We start from the raw sequence: 20,686 nt of genomic DNA on the forward strand, positions 1-20,686 counted from the left end.
AACAAACACAGCAGTGCTACTAATCCAAAATACTCAAAGCTTCATAGAACTGAAACAAACATTTATTTTTAGCTCCATTCTGCTGCTGATACATACTTTAGGTTTCTGAATATTAAACTGGTTTCTGCCTTTCATAGTGTGTAACTTGAAGGCCCTGAGTACTTTCTCCCACACTGAAAACACTGGAATGATAAAATGATTTGAACATTACCTAATAAGACTGATTCAGGACAGACAATTAGTTATTTCAAACTTTTCTAGCAGTCCTTCACAAACAGGGAACAGTCTGTCTATTCTCTCCATCTGTCAGCTGCTGCTGGCTCTTCCTCCTCCTCTTCCTCACACACTGCTGAGTTTGTCCTGGTGGATCATCAGGGGTGCAAAGCCTCACAGATGATGTGCAGCAGTGGGTCCCTCAGTCTGTCCTCACTCTGGACACTTGCAGTTGTCACACATGGAAATCAAATGTGTGATAAGCTGCAGGATTCAAACACAAGTGTAACTTATAAATACATGTTCATACTTTTATTACACAATCAGAGAGAAAGAAAAAGAGAGAGAGTGCAGGACAGACAGACAGGTGACAGTCTCAGGTGTACACACTGCTACAAAACAGCACAAGAGAAGGAGGATTTAGTGTTTGTGTTATTACGAGTGCTAAACAAGAAGAGTTCCCAGATGGTCCAGTGGACACATGTGTGACTCCTGTGATTAAAGCATCTTTCTTTCAGCTTAACGAGTGAACCGTCAGCTCGTTCAAACACACGTTAAAGTCGGTTTGGCTCGACACCACCGAACAGAGGCAGCAATATAACATAGCTAACATTAACAGTGCAGTGAATCCTGCTTGTGCCGTCATATTCAGGACTGCAAACCGAGCAGCATCACTGACTTTCAGCTTGTTGTGTTTGTGGATATATGACTGACTTTAATTACGCATAAAATGTAAGATAAGGTCGACTATATATATATATATATATATATATATATATTTAGAAGTAGATCTACTTCTACTTTAAAACCAAGTTAACGCTGAAAGTACAAACATCACTAATGTCACACAACTTTGCCGACATGTGGCCAACAGTAATGTTTTAATGTTCTTCGTTATTAAACATTCGCACATAAATAAGTGACATCATATTCAGTACTTACTTTTGACAGTTCACTCTTCAGCCGCTCCCTTCTGCCGTATTTTGCGGCAAAATTATCCACACCCACCGCCGCGCTATGGATTGTGGGATATATGGGACCACGAAGCGTGCACCGGACCACGCTTGATATTTGGGGAAATCGACGGCGCATTTGGAGTATGCATTTGAAGTACACTTCAAATTGGGACAGCCGTTGTCGCGTGGCGGTGACGTAATCGCACTTAAAATGCGTACTTCAAGCGTGCAGACCCTGAATTGGGACACAGCCGATGTGGAGGCTTCGTGATGTCTTGATGTGGGAGATGATCCTACTGGCCTGTTCCTCATCTCTGAATCTCTTCTTAAAGTACTCCTCTTTCTGTGGGTCAGTAAATCCTCTGACCTCTGTCATCATACTAACACATTCAGGAGGGATTTGATTGGCTGCTGCAGGTCTTGTGGTTATCCAGAGGCGAGCAGAGGGAAACAGATGTCCCCTGATGAGGTTTGTCAGCAGCACATCCACTGAGGTCGACTCGGTAACATCAGTAAAGATCTCAGTGTTGTGTAAGTCCAAAGGAAGTTGACACTTATCAATACCGTCAAAGATGAACACAACCTGGAAGTCTTCAAAGCTGCAGATTCCTGCTTTTTTGGTTTCAGTAAAGAAACGATGCACAAGTTCTACCAAGCTGAACCTTTCTCCTTCAACACATTGAGCTCTTTTTAAGTGAATGGAAATGTGAATTCAATGTTCTGGTTGGTTTTGTCTTCAGCCCAGTCCAGAGTTAATTTCTGTGTTAAGACTGTTTTCCCAATGCCAGCCACTCCCTTTGTCAGCACTGTTCTGATTGGTTCATCTCTTCCAGTGGAGCCTTTGAAGATATCTTCTAATCTTATTGTTAGGGTTAGGGGTTTTCTATTGAAACCTCAAGTAGATTTTGTTTGTCTGAGGGTTTTGATCAGCTGAGCTGCTGGTGCTGCTCTTAGGTTTATTGCTCTTTGTGGATTTACACAACTGAGAGAAACAAGCTAATACTTCACAAACTATCGTGACAGTTAACTCTTTATACTTTCTTTACACTAGACTGTATTAAGTTGAGATGAAGGTTGAATTCAGTGAATTAATCTAAGATTCATCAGCCTAAATACAAATTCATCTGTGCTAAACTTGATGTAACCTAACTCTGACCATGAGCACCACAGCTGTTGTGCACCAGTCTAACACTGCTTTGCTGTGAATTCACCACAGTACAGGAAGTTACCCTGTTCATACTGCAAAAAACTTCTGAGTATTTGAAAAACACAAAGTTACTATACCTCAGTTTCTTTTCCAAAATGTTTCACAATATGAAAAGAAAAACATAACTCAGATCCAATGTCTGATTTAAAAATGAGGATAATATATGTAAGCTTTAAATTTCCAGTTTACCAAATGCCACTGAGCAGTCATTAACTTTAAATATAACCTCTCTTCTTTCTCTCCTATCCTGTCTGTCTTACATTGTTCTCCATCTCTGAGTGAAGTTATAAATACAGCAGCTGTGCTCTTAGCTAGTAGAGACACCGTGTAACAAGCAGTTTAAGTATTTGTGTTTGAGTTGTTATAAACATTGCAGTTTACCCACCACTTAAAAAAAGCATTACCCCCTTTATGTGCGCTTCTCTTCTGTATCACTACCTAAATGCTGAAGTATCACAACCACAACTCCTGGACATCTACGGCCCACGTTAAATAAACAAATAGGAAATAAAACCAAAAAGTTATCTAAAAAATAAATACATAAGGGCAGATACCATCCCACCTCTGTTAATGTGAGAGTTGCTTACCCCGTCTCTAAGGCTAAGCATAGACTGCCAATAAAGGAAGCATGTTTTCACCACTTGTATACATGGCCTTATTCCTTTGGCCACTACCCAAAGCTAACTGCTGATGGTAAGACTATCAACAGTTTCACCCTAAGAATCAGTTTTCTCTTTACTACAACAAACTAGTATTATGTCAACACCAAATGCAGAAGCTGGATTGATTTGCTCATTAATCTCAAGCTCCATAGTTCTCCATGAACAAGACCATCTAGTATTAGTGACTCCACTGATCCAGCAATTAATCCCAAACCAAAGCAGCTAATCAACCCCAGACTTGAAAACAGTAATTCATATGTTGACCAAGTGTCCTTCAGATGGTAAAGGAGGTAGTCGTGTTTCCCAAAACCATGACAACAAAATAAACAAATTAAAAAAGTAATGGAAAACTTTCACCTCCAGCAGCCTTCACCTACAAACACTATTGGACTCCTACCATTGAAAAAAATGTAACTGTTGGGAAAGTTAACCCCTCAACTCCAGACTCTTCTTCTGTGGGAAGTGGGAGTGGGATTTAGAACATCCTTAAAATATTCTTTGCACAACAAAACTGTATTGTTCTTTTACATTATCCCCCCTTTTGAGGCTAGAAACGTAGTTCCAGCTTCTGAGTTTGATGGAATCTTTTCAAGGGGAACTGGAGGCTACGTGACTTCAGCAAACTCCTCCCACACTTAAATTCTTTTACTTTAGTCATTTGTAAGCTGCATTTGACCCATCACATCCCACAAACAAAAGATAATTGCAAAGCCACAGATCTGTACAGCTGCCTCAGCTATGGAGTTGCATGGGTCATTTGGTCTGGGTCTCATGTTTCCCACACAGAGTGGTTTTAGAGGGAGGGACTCCCTCCTCTCTGTCCTCACACTGATCCATGCTGCTGAATTCACATCCACATCAGCTCACACACACTTTCTACCTTCACCTGCAGAGGAAACACAGTAAGCGGTGCTCGAACCATTGACCCACTTCCTCCTGAGCACATCAGGATCTGTACTAAACCTGAGCTGGTTCTAATTTTTTTTCAGTTTTATGACACTCTGAATAAATATTTAGTTAGAAACATGGAAGCAATTTATTATAATGTCACACTATAAAGCATTAGTAAGATATTAGCAAGCGCTTAATTCATCATTTATACATATTACACCTCGATATGTCATTTATAAATACACCATTTACAGCTATCAATGCTAGTAATAATCATAACCATATTCAGAATAATATATCTGTATTTACATTATTACTATTATTATATGACATCATTATGAAGTTCTACTGAAGGTGTGAATGTGAGCTCTCAGATGAGCAGTGAGGCACAAACACTGACACAGCAGAAAACTGCAGTAAACGCAAAGATGATTTCTCAGAGTTCAAGGACACAGCAATGAAACTAAACTAATAGAGTGAACAATAGTTTACAACATGACTAAAATTAAAGCTAAACAGTAAGAAAGCTAAATCCTAAAGTCTGAAATACTGAAAAGTTCCAAATGTTTTACCTTTACTTGGAGAAACGACTCTGTGTCACTGTGAAAAACAAAAGTGGCATTCACAGTAAAAACCGAGATGAAAGGTTCACATGATGAGGACGTGAAATCCTTTAAAAAGTGATGCTTCCTATTTGCATTCCCTCTCACCTAAAGGGAAGTACACCAGTGTACAACTGACATCTGTACTGAATACAGCTGCTGGATTCAGTACAGATTATGATTATTATATAATTATATAGTATAATTAGTAGTATTATAAGTACAGATTACAGATGCTCAGGGGTCCTGTGACCAAAAGAGGTTGTCCAAATTTACTGAAAATAATGTAACTTTGTAAGATTGTGAATGTGGGTGTCCAGGTCCTTTTTTTATTTTTAGCTGAGTGCCACAGGAGGGTGGAGCAGTGTAGAAGTGAGTGCTGGGTTTGAAAAACCAAAAACCCTGCATGGTTTGTGTTGAATGAGTGTGTTACAATATGCTGAAAGGAATATTTAGACTCTTTGCTGAAGTTACCAAAAAGGAAGGAATAAAATGCAATATTTGTCCTGAATCATCATGTATTAGTAGGCTTTTATTTTAAAAATCTGCAGAAATAGGAAATAACCAAAGGTACATGAACATCATATATTCATTATTGAATGATACTCTCCAACCATCCGTTTTCTGCCTCATAATCCAAGAGAAATGCTCAGACTTCCCTCTTCCAGCCACCTGCCTCAGCTATTCTTTGTACACAAAGACGTTCCCAGGCCAGCTGAGCGACATAATCTCTCCAGCATGTGCTGGGACTTGCCCAGGCTCTACTCTTTAGACACCATGAGTAGAAGGTGCAGAAGGAACAAAAACAAAATCTGCCTTTGTTGCACTTATCAGGGCTGGAACATTCAAGGTCCATCATTAGAGCTACTCCTCCAAACACCAAGAATCAAACACAGTTGTCGACCTGCAAAAAACAGAACCACCACCTACATCTAGGGTCTCACCGCAGGTTCATCACTGAGGTGTATTATTTAATAAACCAAGGCCAAAATCACAACCTGAAGGTATCTTAAAAAAAAAGAAAAAAAAAAAGAAGAAGAATGTTTTGCTTCATTTCATTTATTTTTATACCAAGATGTTGTTGATGAGTCGATCAGAAACACAACCTTTCCTGACTCCAGGAGTCCATCCATCGATCCAGAAGGACGCTCAAGGATCTTCTCTAACAGAGAGGTCACAGATTCATGGAGTTTTGGCTCTACTCTCCTCATCCCGTCTCTAAGACGGAGGTCAGCACCTTTCAGATGAAGCTCGTTCTGACACACTGTGCTCACCTTCATCAGAAATGGAGCGCTACAGCAGCTTCATCACTGCAGGCGCTGATTAAGTTTATTTAAAGCCTTTTGTTGTCCACACTTTTCCTCTGCCACTTATCTATATCACCATGTTACACCACGACATGATGCAGGTAGTTTCAGAGAAACAAAAAGAAACAAAACAGTAAAAAAACGTTTGTTTTTAATTATTGTAGATCAATTTGTGTTTAAACAGGACTTTATTATTCAATGATTCTATTACCTGAATGAATCAGTTAATGAATCGGCTGTTTCACAAACCAATCATAATCACTAACAGGGAATACCTCATAAAGACAAATGTTTTAATCTTTTTCAATTTAATTATCTGAACTTAGCTTCAGTGGGACTGACATGTGATTATTAACTCTTTATCTGATAAAACACACAAACAAAAAAAAATAACATGGTAAGTGTAAAATATAAATTACTGCATAAACATTTCTCATTGATAATTAAACATCTCCATCGTCATAGTGGATTCAGTGGCTCCTCCTTGTGGCAGGAAACTGTTACTGCAGAACAAAAAACACAGAAACGTTTCGTTCTATTGTCGGGTTTTTATTGAGCTTAAGCAATTAACCTGCAAACGTCAGATGTAACAAACACACCAGAGCTGCTGCTGAAGTCTGAAGTCATCAACACCTTCCTTAACATCACACTCAGAGTCAAAACAAAGGTTTGAATCCAGTTTTCAGAACAAAAAACAAGCAATTAAATAAACTGCATTAAAAACAACCAGAAACAGGGAAGAAAAGAAGAAGAAAAAAAATCCCTACATAGGCCAGTTTTTCCTAAATTTCCCACAACGCCTCTGGGTTGCTTTCCACACTTCAGACCATGGTCTGCTACAGTGAAAAAGACCAGGGTCACATGACTGCTGTGATTACCTTCAGACATCACAGTTAACCCATGCAGAGACCCTCACCATTCAGACTGTAACAGCGCAACGATACACAAACACACGGCACCTCAGAGCTGATCGATTAACTGACTGGTTGACTGACAGACAGTTTGTGCAGTTGTAGCAGCTTCTTTAATGGTTTTTACAAGAGAAACACTGTAGTGCCACCTGTGGTCACACTAGAACAAGCAGTAGTTACACTTAAACCAACTTAATCAACCAAAACATCGTGGTCATGTGACCAGGATCATTTAAGTGGAAATGATCCTGGACTTTGGTTCAGTCTGTCCTGACTCCCGTTAAACTCTAATGATCAACAGGCTTAAACTTGAGCTGAAGTAAAGAAACTAAAAACACTGGATGTTTCCAATGCTGTGAAACCCTGACAAATACCTCCGTGACACAACAACTAAGCCAAGGAACAAAACAAATTATGAAAACAAAACACTGAACACGACTGATTGGTCTTCATCAGATGACTGACAGGCAGAATTATTCATATTAAAACTTAACACTGAAACTAATCTGAAAATGACTTAAAGTCAACAACTTTATTAGATCCCAAAGTCATGACTCTTCACAATAAAAGGCTGAACTCTGTAGTGCCTAGAGTCTTTGTGTAATTAAACAGAGACAGTTAACTCCACATGTTATGATAACTGATGAAGAAGACTCTAAACCACTGATCGGTTATTATCTGTTATCACTGAAAAGAGAAAAAAATGAAACAAAAAACTGATACAAACAAAAGAGGATCCCGGGTCGTTCCCTGACCCTAACATTTTGTTAAGATCTAAATTATGACACTGTAATAATTAAACCAGATAATAAATAAAACTGAAATGTTGACTAATAAAATCTGAGGTATGAAAGTTGGGAGTAAATCTTTGACTATGGAAGCAAAAAACTTTGATGCGTTGGCTTGTGCAAGAAAACAAACTGTGGTTTGAAGACTGAACCCTGAAAATCAAGCCAGTAGTATCGTTTGCAGAGTTGAACTGTTGCTCAGTCAACTAATCAGTTAATCGGTTAATCAGCTCTTTGTGCCACCTGGGAAGACTCACACACATCTGCGTTGCAGCTTTTTTGATCTCCTCTAACGATCACTTCATAAACATAAAATATGCAGGTAAACGATGAAGCTTAAAGGGATCCATCTGCATCAGAAACAATAGCAGCAGTAGTGAATATAAAAAACAGCCGATCTTTAATAACAGTAATATAGTATATAGTAAATGATAGAAGACGCAGACAACAAAATCTGATATTTTACTGACTATTCTCAGCACTGATGGTTATAAAGTCATGCTTTTGTTAGATTGTGTTGGATGTTTTGCTGTTTTTGGTAAACAGATTATTTTTGAGGGGTTTTTTTGGGTTGTGGGGTCAACTGGAACATTTCTTTGGAATGTTTTGTTGTCAAAAACATAAATAAACTTCACTTTTACATTTTAGTTTTTTAAATAAATAATAAATAACAGCCTAGTTTTAAGTGCTTATTTTCCCTTCAACAATAATTTCTTCAAATAAAAACAGAGCAAAAAAAAATTGCATAATGTACAATGACCTCCTTTAGAAGCTGCTAATCATCTGCAGAGATCCATGCCATCAGATTTAGTAAGTCTTCAATTTGCTGGAGCTCCTCTATTGTTAATAAATGATAATGATAATAATAATGATAATAATAATAATAATAATAATAATAATAATAACAACAACAACAGTTATTAATACTACTACTACTACTAATAATAATCATAGCTGTGACAGCTCCATGTGGTGGTCGATTGTTCTCACTTGTTTCACATATCTGACACTTTAAAGATTCATTTGATGTTGAATGTCTTTGGATTAAACTTAAAGAACTAATGTTTATTTACGTCAGTGATACAAAGATACACATGCAAGGAGAATCACTGAAATGAACACAACCTAAAAAAAAACAAAAAAAACGCTTCATAATCCCGGTCTGTGGCAAACATCAGTGTCTATATGGCGTCACTGTGAAACATCCAGGTAGATTAAAGCCTGTTAAATCAGCCTGACAGTGTGACTTCCTGTTTTATTCATAGATGACAGACAGCACTTTCCTCCTGGTGATCGACAAAGAACGTGAACAAGGTAAATCAGATTTATAAAGATGTTTTCTGTGGGAGAATTCCAATCTGATCAATATGACTAATATTGGCCCGTCACAGATGTATTTTAGTACAATTATAACGAAACACACACTGAAACTTTAGACGTTTAAAGCTCCCGCAGCAATCTCAGGAAGTAGAACAATTTTGTTTTTCTGTTTATGACAGTAACCTGGGTCGCATCGATGTTGTTTGGATACTTTTCTTCTTCTGCTGCTGTAATGTCCTTTTTTTGGTCTCAGGCATCAAAAGAGCTTCATTAGGGGTAAATAATGACCGGTTTTAAAACATCGTCAGCTCTCCATAGAACTTATTTTTTTATTTATTTAAATGGTGGCGCTCAAAGGTCAAATGCACTGCAACTTAAGAAAACATTAACAAATGGAACAAGTACACAAAACAGAAAGGAAGTTGAAGAAAACACAACGGAAACAGAAAAAAAAAAAAACTTTTTTTCTGAGGTTTTGCAATTTTTTTTTCTTTTATTGTACTTTGTGCGTTTTTGGAGTATTTTTCTACTTGCAGTTCGTTTGACCTTTGAGGGCCACCATCAGTTTTGAAATCATTGAATTTGAAGGCTGACCTGAGTCAGCGGATGGATATCAGCCAGGAGACTGGTACATCAGTTTTTCAGGTATTAACCAATATTGGCCAGTATGGATACTTACAGATTTTGGAGGTTGTTTCTTTGTTTTCCAGTAACACAGCATGAAGTTAGCACGGAAAAGCAATGAAAACACCGATATCTCTGGTGTCATGACACAGCTTGTCCAGCAGGGCAGCTTCAACTTGATTAGCAACACTAAGCTAAACAACTATCTTTATGATTATCAACATACATGGAATAACATGACAGCGTGTCTTTAGGAGATTGTTTATAAATGGATCAATTTAACGTCGATGTCATGAACGTTTGTGCAGCAAGTTCATTCATGTTTGCTCTGGAGGGCTGAAAACAGGTGGAGGTGGATGCAGCGGGTGAGTTGGAGTGTAACAGTCGCAGGTGATTTCGAGCTGAGGGTTAGTTTTTACATTTTTCTGTCATCTGATTGGAAGATGAGTTATATCAGCACACTGAACAGACTAATAAGACGATAGATGTTTGCATAAATAATTCAAAGCAGCTCCATCATACGTTTACCATGTTTAGAGCAAATAAGGTAAAAGAAAGACTTTTACCTTATCCGACAGTGTGAAATGTTATTTTTAAGGTATAATGTAGTTTTTGATTAAAGCTAAACCCGACTTTAACTCCAGTGCCTACTTTCAAGACAAGAACTGCAAAAACAGAGCAGGACAGAGGAGAGTCAGGTGGTGGAGGGAGGAGGTTACCGCTGCAGCACGAGGCGAAGCAGTCACAGGAGGCAAAGGACGTGGAGTTATCACAGCGGGTTTCTCTGCAACACAAAAAAGACAAACATCAGTTTAATCAGAGCTGAACGTGTAAAAAACACCTTTTTCTTTTTAAGGGGGGAAGCCTGAGCCAGTGCAGCTCATCTGGACGTTAACATGAAGTCTAGGTTTGGATCGTGGCTAAAAAACTGAAATGTTGCTGCTGCTGGTCTAAAAATAAAGATGTGTTCTGTTACTTTTTTTTTATTTTAAAACACAACTTCTTAAGTGTAGGATTTGTAAGTTTGCTGGGAAGCAGCACGATCTTTGCTTTATGCTGTCAAAACAGTCAAAAGTCAAATCCACACGAGGCACATCTTAGTGGTTCAGTAAATTAGACGTTCATTTTCGTCAGTGTTTGAGCTCTCGAAGGTCTGTTTCCTCTTTTATCCAGTCTGTTTTAACACTACCGCAGCTTTGTAGGTGATGTATGCTGCTTCTACAAACACCCCTGACGGTGGAATACTGAAATATTGTGGACGGATCAGAAACAAACAAACAAGAAGAAAAAAAAAAAAGCTAATAAAATACTTTCCTTCCTCTTGTAGTGCTGCTTCTGATTTTCGATTCAGATTTAAGTTCTTGTTTTCACTTTTTTCAATATAAAAAGTGAACATTAATTAAAAGGGAAACGTGACACTGGAACTCTTTAAAGATTCAAATGTGTTCGCAGGCTTTGGTGCAGTCCAGCAGGTGGCAGTGTTGCAAAACAGAACCACTGATGGGGCTGCTTAATAGTCTGATAACCATGGTTCACGTTCACCTGCAGGAAACTGAGGATTTTTTAAAAAGACTCTTAAATTGGGGAAAATCTGAATGGAGTCTGGTGCTGTTTGAGCACAAGTGAGAATTTCACCTAATATTGACCTGCTGCACAAACCCCAAGCACTAGAAAACGTTTTTATCCCCATACCTGAGCTCACATTCAGTCGTCATCAGGGTTCATGCTGTTTATCTGTGACACATGTAGGGCCACATGGACGCAGCTGACACATAACGAGGCTTAACGAGAACCTGCTGCGGACACCAACTCCAACTTTGACTTGATTTGATATCGACGTGTTGTTGTTGTTTCTGTACCAATAAAACTAATGGTGTCCAGCTACAACACTGCAAGAGACCAATCACATTGTGGTGATGTCATAGTTTTAGAATGTGGAAAGATCCAGGCACCACACCAACACGACAATAAGAGACACACACTAGATTTGCAGCACATGTATTTTTTTTCAGAGGGAGAGTGGATTAATAAAGAGGCTTTTTGTGCAGCAGTCAGCTCTTTGTGAGCTCGAGGCTTCATCAACACTTACTGTAAACAGTTTCTGCACTGAATCAGACCTAAAGAGGAAACCTGTCCTGACTTCTATTCACTAATCACAGCAGTGTGATCATTTTCTGCACTTTTCAAAGACTCCTGAGCTGCTGCTGCACAAACACTGAGGTGTTCCTAATAAAGTGCTCATGCTGCTGAACTGACCTGTGACTTTCAGAGTTATCCTGGTCTGATAGTCCACTTTGGGGATGGTGCAATCGTACGGGCCGGCGTCGTCCGCCCTCAGGTCCTTTATGATGATGGAGAGGTTTCCAGTCTTGTATTGGTTTGGGAAGCTGACCACACGACCTTTAAACTTCGCATCTATTTTATCCTCTCTGCTGTTGATGATGTCCAACACAACTTTGTCATCCTTGTCCCTCCAGAAGGCGCTGACCGGCTCGGACAGCTTTTCAGAGTAGACGCAGGGCAGGAGGACCTCATCACCGATGAAGCCGGTCATCACAGACTGGCTGCTGGCTGCAGGACGACAGGACAGGTGAGTTACAGGTTACCTGTGTACAGCTTCACCACAGCTCTCTGGTTTAGTTCGCTTTTTGAGCAACAGACTAATAACTTAATGTTCCAGTTTTTCCTCTGGATAAACTTCCGTCCTCTGAACCAAATCCTCAGAAGGCAATTTATGGAATCAGTCTGTGGTTTGGAAAAACCTTAAATACATAAAACACTCACTGGATGTTCTCCTGCTCAGTAAACCCTCATGAATCTCTTTAAAATGTGCAGAGGCCTGTCACTTTTTACTGTCAATAAAATCTGCCACACGATGATGGAAGACTCGAGCTCCAAGGCCTGGATTTATACAATGTTTTCCATTGCTGCTGCACTGTGTAAGTCATGCTCAGTGCTGTGAGTGAGTGACCTGCAAACATCATGTGACTTTGAGCACAGGGAAAATCTCCTCACAGCAGAGGAAGAACAGGAGCAGCATTTTAGCATGAATTAATCTGATTCAGCTGTAAATGTCTGTCCTGAGACTCTGAGGAGCCGTAAACTGAAGCCAAGAGCAGCTTTCCTCTTTTCCAATCTGTAATCCAAGTCCTTCACCAGCTGCTCCTTAAATAATTCACTAAATGACACCGACCTACATGATTACAGAGCTCTGCAGAAAGGTGAGTCAGGTCTTAGAAATAGTTCATCTTTAAATCTCTGCAAATACCAGAGACTACCAACCTTGACTGATTACCAATCAGTCAAGGTTGGCAACCAGAGATCATACACCATTTACACCAGTGACTGCACCCCTACGCACCCCCTGCAACATCATCATCAAATTTGCAGACGACACCACTCTGATGGGGCTCATCACCAACGATGATGACACCACCTACAGAGATGAGGTCCAGCGACTGGCAGAATGGTGTAACTACAATAACCTCACCCTAAACACCACGAAAACAAAGGAAGTGGTCATGGACTTCCGCAAAACAAGAACCGATCCCCCTCCCCTATCCATAAAAGGTGACTATGTGGAGAGGGTGTGTTCCTTTAAGTTCCTCGACACTCACATATCTGAGAACCTATCTTGGTCCACAAACACATCAACCCTAGTGAAGAAAGCCCAGCAGCGCCTCCATTTCTTGAGGGTTCAGAGATGGAACAGGCTGCAGACTGACCTAGTGTCCTAGTGTCTCAGTCTTTCCCTGTTCTGTGCAATATTTTTTTGGCTCATGTGCAATAATTTGGTCTCAGTGGAATTACCATCTCCACCCTAAATGACCACAGGCCCCTCCACCCTTATTTATTTATTTATTTATTATATTTTATAAAAAATGCTAAGTGTCTCTCATATGTTTCTTTTAACCAGTCGCCGGGGACAGTTTAAAAAAAAATAAACTACTGTAAGTAGGGCTGTTCGATATAACGATATATATCGGATGACGATATGAAAACGTCTATCGTTTCATTTTACGCTATCGTTTGTTTCGTGGTGTCGCAAAATAAACTGTTTACGGCAATATTTTTTCATTATTTTGATGGTCACTGTAGTGGCTATATTAATTTCTTAAAGTTCTCTCTTTCTCTTATATTTAATATAATCACACTACGGACGGACAAGCGCTTGTTTTTTATGCGTTTTCGTTAGCAACAACGACGGTAAAACCACGGCGTGTCCGCTTGTTTATTTTCCACATAAACCTTTCACAATAAAGCTCAAGATCCTGTTGAGACTTTTCAAAATAAACTGAGTCACGTGAAAGATGCAGAGTATTAACGGATGAGAAGCAAAAAAGAGCCGTCAGGTGCTAAAAAATAAACCGTAGACTCAAACGTTAGAACAGGCTTTTCTCCGCAGCACGCCGTGTAATAAATACTCACAAAGAAAACGGCGGCCGTTACAACTTATGTCTAAAAATGTATCGTTTCATGCATCAGTTAAAACACTCGACTCCAGGTACGCGACGCCCAGCTGGAAACACTTCACGCAAGTCGAGCTGCCCGACATTCACAGAATTTACAGAAAATGTTACATTTTTGTAATTTATATCGTTATATCGACGATAGATGTCTTAATATCGGGATATGAGATTTTGGTCATATCGCACAGCCCTAACTGTAAGGGTCATTAACGTAATCCCAGGAATAAAGCGATAGCATCCCCAGGAAAGTAATAAATTTTACTGTTTTTTGCCGTGACTTTTCACTTTTTTAACGTGTTTGTACTGATTTTTGTCCTCTTTTATTTCTGATGATTTTACTTTTGTTTACTGTGGTTTTATGGATTTTTGCCCTTTTTTTTGTTTGTTTATAGTAAAAGCACACACAGCTTATTTTATGACACTTTCACAGCTGAAACAACAAAATAATTCCAAGCAACCTACTTACATTATAAGGGTTAATTCATTTATAATGAATCCAGTCATAAGACGGTAACGGGATCCTGGTTTTCTGCACAGTCTTTAGGGTTTTTTTTCCCATAGTACCTACTGGGACAGGCCCAACGTGGCACGACTCTTTTTTCCATTACAATCGAGTACAACCTAATGCACATTGGGTTGTTATAGCAACGTGGGCAAATGTCTCGTAACATCATTTGTATGCGACCTGAACGCCACAGCAAAGATGGACGTCGGGGCGATGGTATACCTGATTTTAGTGAAGGAAACGCTCTCATGACTTATCAAGTGACGACACTGATTAGCTAATCGATGGCACGCAGTCTGTTGGACGGCCTCAGATCACTTGGAACTCTAAAAAAGTACCTGGTACTACTACTTAATGGAAAGCCCTAAAAAACCCTGTTGTCAGTGACTCTCGGGCCACCTTTATTCTTCAATAATAAATGTATCAGCTGAAGGTCTATTTTAAAGGAGGCCCACACAGACTTTCCTTGGCATGTTTCTCAAGTTTGTTCAGCTCATCGGATGCAACACAACAAGAACATGAACAGCAGGAAACCACAAGGAGGAAGAAGAGTCACACTTCACTAGGAACTGAAACTGCACCACTTAACCAACTAAAGAGTTCTTCTTCTTTGGGTCTTTTATTTGGTGGAAAGATTGAATCAGACTGTGTTTAAATATCTTAAGTTACCCTGACACACAAGAAGAACATTACAACTACTGGAAAGCCTTAAACTAACACTGAACCAAAGAAAAACTACACTGAGGTGAGCGAACACGCCCTGAGAGTCGAAGTGAGAAGAAATATGGAAACACAATAAAACAAGACAATAATAATAATAATAATGATGATAAGCTACACAACATGTGACTTTAGGAAAGATTCTGCAATTTGGGACAGGTACATTAGAACATGTCTTGACTACTGGCTAGTTAAAATATGAAAAATCATATAAAGACCTTGGAAGACTTCTCACATGAAATGAGCAACTAATCCACTGTCAAGTATTCTAAATTGTTTTGCTGCGTTAACTTTTATGTGCGAATTTTTTCGAGCAGTACTTAAGGAGTTTTTAATGCCTCTTTGTGTATTTTAAACTTGTGAAAATATGCACGTTTTAATCTATCGGGAAACCCCAGATTTTTCTTTCTATTCGGATTAGACAGTCTACTGATCGTTTTGCTTTTGTGGTATCATTTATCATATTTGTTCAATCCAGCATGAAAACTGAATTAAAATAGCATTATTTCAATTTGCATTTTCTAAAAACACCATGTTAAAAAAATATACTATTATAGTTCTTGTGAACTATTTAACTACATACTTAATACATTAATTTGGAAAAGAAACGCTTTAAAAAGTACACACAGTTTATAGAGGTAAAAACTGAGCTGTGTGGGGATTACACGAGGTTTCAGATTGCTTTATATGAAATTGAGTTTCATTTCATTTATTTAACATTTTTAATTATTTTAATTGATTCTTTTATGTTCAGAAAGGCCAGTGACAACTTCAGGCTTTTATTTTTAATACTGTTTGAGACATTTATGTTAAACATGCAACCAGACTGTCAGGTGTGCTTGTGAGGGGGGGCTGAAAGTGAGTGGATCAGCCTTTTAAAAGAATAAAATACCTAAAGAAATATCTGATGTATGAAGCTCAAATTTCACAACACTCGCTACATACATATATCCAAACTTTGGACCGTAAAAAATGTAGATTTTTTTATGCTTGACTCACCCAAGCTCAGACTCGACAACAGGAACACCCTCAGGCTGTGGAGACAAAGAAAGACACGCAGACTTTAGTGTAACTTCTGATTCTCTATCAGAATGAAGGAGTCACTGTGGCACAGCTGATGTTACTGAACTGAAGTCCAACAAGTCTGCAATCAAGGAATCTCAACAAGTGAGTTCAGCAAAGCTCGAGCAGAAACAGCAGTATTTAAACGAAAATTCAGCTGTTAATTAATCATTAAAGGCAAAAAAATACAATAAATTTTAATGATGCAAAATCTGACATCAGGAAAAGAGTGGACTCTAATCTTCTCATTTTCAAGGAAAAACTGCCAAAAACGTGAACGTTAAACCTTCGTAAATGTGTTTTCGTGGTGTAAAGTTGTTTTTAAAATGAAGAAAGGGAGTTTTAAGTGTGAATGAGAGAAAACTGGAGGTTTGTCTGGATGTTCTCGCAGGTTTTTAAAATCATATTATCTGTGATCCGGGGTTTCAACATGTCGTGTTATTTATCTATGAATGTTATCTAAACGTATTTTTAGCTAAACTTAAAAACGATGGAGTGAAGTGAGTTGGCGGAGAAGCAGGAGGAGTTAAAGCGGGTCCACGTGGGCTGGTTATGTGAGCAGAAGCTTGTTTATCTGCAGTTAATTCAGAGATATTCAGACTTTGTCTTGTTTCTTCTTTAAAGCTGGCCAGTTCCAGGAACTGAAGCTACAATAAAACCAAGCTAACATTGAACTACGTAGCTAGCCTCAGTGACCCATCACACTCATTTTGTGGCCCAGTCGTTGCCCGTTTCATCACTGACCTGATTAAACTGTTCATGTCGTTTCTTTATACCTTCCAGATGCCAAATAAACTTTAGATTTACTTATTACTGCTAGTTTTCCAGCTAGCTGTACGTTTTCGGTTTACGTGTCTGTTACGGAAGTCGTTAGGCCGTCATTTCCGCTTAAGGATTTTTAAAATTAAGCTCAGTCTCAATAATGCACATACTAGTATTAAATATTTTTAAAATGTATCTCAGCTGTGTTTGTGTGTGTTTATACAATTATTTCACCCATTTTTTTTTAAAAAAAATCTACCTTTTGAAGCCTTTCACGCTGAACTTCTGCTGAAATGTTGCGATTTTTGCTCCGAAACTCCAGTAAAAAGCAGATTTTCCAGCTGTAACACACCTGTCACATGTCCTGCAACCGCCACACGTCACTGAAGACACCTTGTGCTCAGGTCGGACCACCTCATACTGTTTTTCTCCTTCTCCTACTGCGCCTCCTCCAGCACTGGTGTTGCGGAGACTTTTGCAGCCGTGTCCACGAGTGGATGGTCCTCACTGGGCCTGCGTGAAAGGTGAAAAAATAGAAAAAACTTCAGTAATTACACCGAAACACTCAAACCGTTTAAATAAAGTTTGTTTGAAAAGTCACGGAATGTCCTGGAGACAGAATTTACTGGAACACCTCCCGTTTAACCCTGCAGGTAGTTTCCAGCCGCCCACACGACATACTTAAAAAAAAAAGTTTTTAACAGTAAAAAAAGAAAACAAAAAGAAAAAGTAGCAGTAAAAACAAAAACAAAAACACTATTGTAATACAAGAATAATTGTATTTTATTTTTTGTGTCGAAATATTTATTTACTGCAGATATGTTCCAAAAAGTTCTATATTCGTTTACCATCTTAGAGATAATGTAGATGTCACACCGTAGAAATTTGTATTTATCTTGTATATTGGTTTTATTCTGATTTTTATTTGCATGGTTCTATTCTGTTTCTATTGCATGTTTTTGTTTTTTTAGTGTTTTATCTGACATGGTTTTAATCCACTGTGGACTGGCTGGGCATGGGATAAAGTAGTTGATAGGATCACCTGCTGAGGTATGGGCAGTAGCGGTTTTTGATACGGGCGACACCGGTAGTTGCCCGGGGCGGCATCGTGGTGGGGGGCGGCATCACGGGCATCGGCAAAAAAAGAAAAAGAAAAAAATTGCTCGTACTCATGCTGCCCCGACATGATGCCAGCGCATTTTGGGAATGTCGTAGGCACCGATCGGTTTTCTATCGCCCATTTGCTGGGAGTAAGGGCGCCCTCGTTTGCGAGGTGCGCCTGCTGCTTGCGGCACAGGGAGGAGAGGGCGGGGCGGCGGGGGATTCTCTGGCTGGCTGGAGCAGCATCTAATAACCAACTCGCAAAATAAAACAAAATAAAAACAAAACAACAAACACGAAAACACCGGACATTATGATACAGACTTATAATTTGCACCGATGTTTTTTCGAAATTCTATACGCGAAAAGTGAGCGCGAGAGCCCTCGGTGCGCCTGCTCGCTGCTGAAGTCAAAGTAAACTTTATTGTCATCTCCGCTACAGTCCAGTATATAGAGAGACGAGACGACGAGGCTGCAGTTACTGCAGTGCAAGTAAACAAACAATATAGTAAGAAAATAAATATACACTTTAGGACTAGGGGTAAAGGGATCAATAACAATTTAAAATTTATAATTTGATGATTTAAAGTCTCACACATAACCCGTCGAAAGGGGAGGAGAGCCCTGCTGCTTCCAAATAGAGCACATTTCATTCATAATGTTGTAAATCCAAAACCATTATGTATTCATGATCTGAATCGTGGGTTGTGTGAAATCCCAGAAATAAACCCTAGACAAAGTGAATCTGTGAACTAAGGTGTAGGTCTATTAGGTTATGTTGTGGTGATCCTCGAGTTGGGGGATGGGTGTTCATACTGGAGTGCAAAATTAAAACCAATGGAAGATGGACAAGAAAAGTTCAAAGCCATCAGGTGCTCAGTTTAGAAAAAAGAGAAAAGAAGAGGAGAAACGACCAAAAGATACAGGCTACGTCCACACGTACCCGGGTATTTTTGAAAACGCAGATTTTTCTATGCGTTTGCACCTTTCGTCCACACGTAAACGGCGTTTTCGGTCACTGAAAACGGAGATTTCTAAAAACGCCTGCCAGGGTGGATATTTTCGAAAACTCCGTTTTTGCATTTACGTGTGGACGAGGAAAACGGAGAAAACGCAGCGTCATAGGTGTGCGCCTTTTTTGACGTCACACTGTGCGCCACGTTATTGTTTCGGTGAAATTAATTTCTACAATACTGTTACCGTTAATTGTACTCTCTGCGGTGTTTAAATGCTTACATATACACACACAGTTACTGTCCCTCCACACATACGACTCGGTTCTGCTTCTATGCCCCATCTTTGTTTACTATTTCCCACCGAGGCTCCTAGACTTCTGATTGGCCAACATTTCTACACGGTTAGGAATATATCGCCACCTGTTGCTTTGGCATGTTCCTAGCAGCGTTTTCCTTCATTTCTGCGTTTACGTGTGGACGGGATTATTTTTAAAAACGAAAACGGAAAATCTCCGTTTTCAAAAATACCCGTGTACGTGTGGACGTAGCCACAGGAAAGCAGATGTGTGATTGGATAATGGCAGGTCATGTATCCTGAAACAATCATAATCAGAATACTTTATTAATCCCTAAGGAAATTATGTGGGTTACAGTTGCTCCAAGAAGAAATGGTAAAAAAAAAAATGGTAAAAATAGTAACAGTAACAGACTAAACTCCAAACATTATGTAACATTATGTTACAGATTTTACACATTTAAGAAATAGCACTAATATATACAGATCACTCAGTTCTAAATATCAAGGATTAACAGAGGTGATTATAAATAAATATCAAGAAGATTGACAAGAATATTACAGAGTAGAAAAGAGCGTGTGTAAAAAAGGGTGTAGCTATTGCAGTGTTTACAGTGTTTTAGATGGAGGAGTTGTACAGGGAAATGGCCACAGGCAGGAATGATTACTTCTGTCGGTCAGTGGTGCTTTTTGGTCAACTCAGTCACTCACTGAACGTGCTCCTGTGACTAGCCAGCATCTCATGTCATAGAGTGGGTGGGAGGTATTATCTAACAGTATCTTTATCTTGGAAAACATCTGCCTCTCAGACACCACCCTAACAGAGTCCAGCTCCATCCCCACAACATTACTGGCCTTGTGGATCAGTTAATTTAGTCTGTTGGCATCTGTGACCCTCAACCTGCTGCCCCAGCATGCAACAGCATAGAGGATAGCACTGACCACAACAGAGATACAACGAGATAACATCAATTAGTAGGGATAGTGAAGTGTCACTTGGCTATGATAGTAAACAGTAGACACTGATGTAGCTTACTGAATCTTTTGGACTGTGTTCAGCACAATATTATATTATTATATTGTTGATTTGTCCTGTTCTCATTGTATGACGAATTATAATGGCTGTTCGTTAGCCGTTTGCATACTATGCATACACTCTCTCTCTCTCTCGGGGGGGGGGGGGGGGCAGAGGGAGTGTTCGCCCAGGGCACCAAACAGGCTAGGACCGCCACTGGGTATGGGTGTGGCCAGAGGTGGCCTATCAGCTGTGCAAAGACCTTATAAAAGCAGGCTAGCTTTGCAGTGGGAGGAGAGAGGCCTCAGATTGTTTGTTTT

General features: G+C 39.4%; 1 protein-coding gene across 1 annotated transcript; it reads right to left on the reverse strand.

Moving 5' to 3' along the window:
• Positions 1-6,371: 6,371 nt before the first annotated feature.
• LOC106096913 (uncharacterized) lies at positions 6,372-17,503 on the reverse strand. The gene is made up of 4 exons (XM_019357346.2): positions 17,352-17,503; positions 16,175-16,209; positions 11,738-12,052; positions 6,372-10,265 (listed from the first exon to the last, which is right to left on the reverse strand). The coding sequence occupies exons 3-4, from the start codon at positions 12,033-12,035 to the stop codon at positions 10,135-10,137; spliced, it is 429 nt and encodes a 142-aa protein (XP_019212891.1). The 5' UTR covers positions 12,036-12,052; positions 16,175-16,209; positions 17,352-17,503; the 3' UTR covers positions 6,372-10,134.
• Positions 17,504-20,686: the final 3,183 nt, after the last annotated feature.

This window comes from Oreochromis niloticus, linkage group LG23 (assembly GCF_001858045.2).
Source record: "Oreochromis niloticus isolate F11D_XX linkage group LG23, O_niloticus_UMD_NMBU, whole genome shotgun sequence".
Taxonomy (NCBI): domain Eukaryota; kingdom Metazoa; phylum Chordata; class Actinopteri; order Cichliformes; family Cichlidae; genus Oreochromis; species Oreochromis niloticus.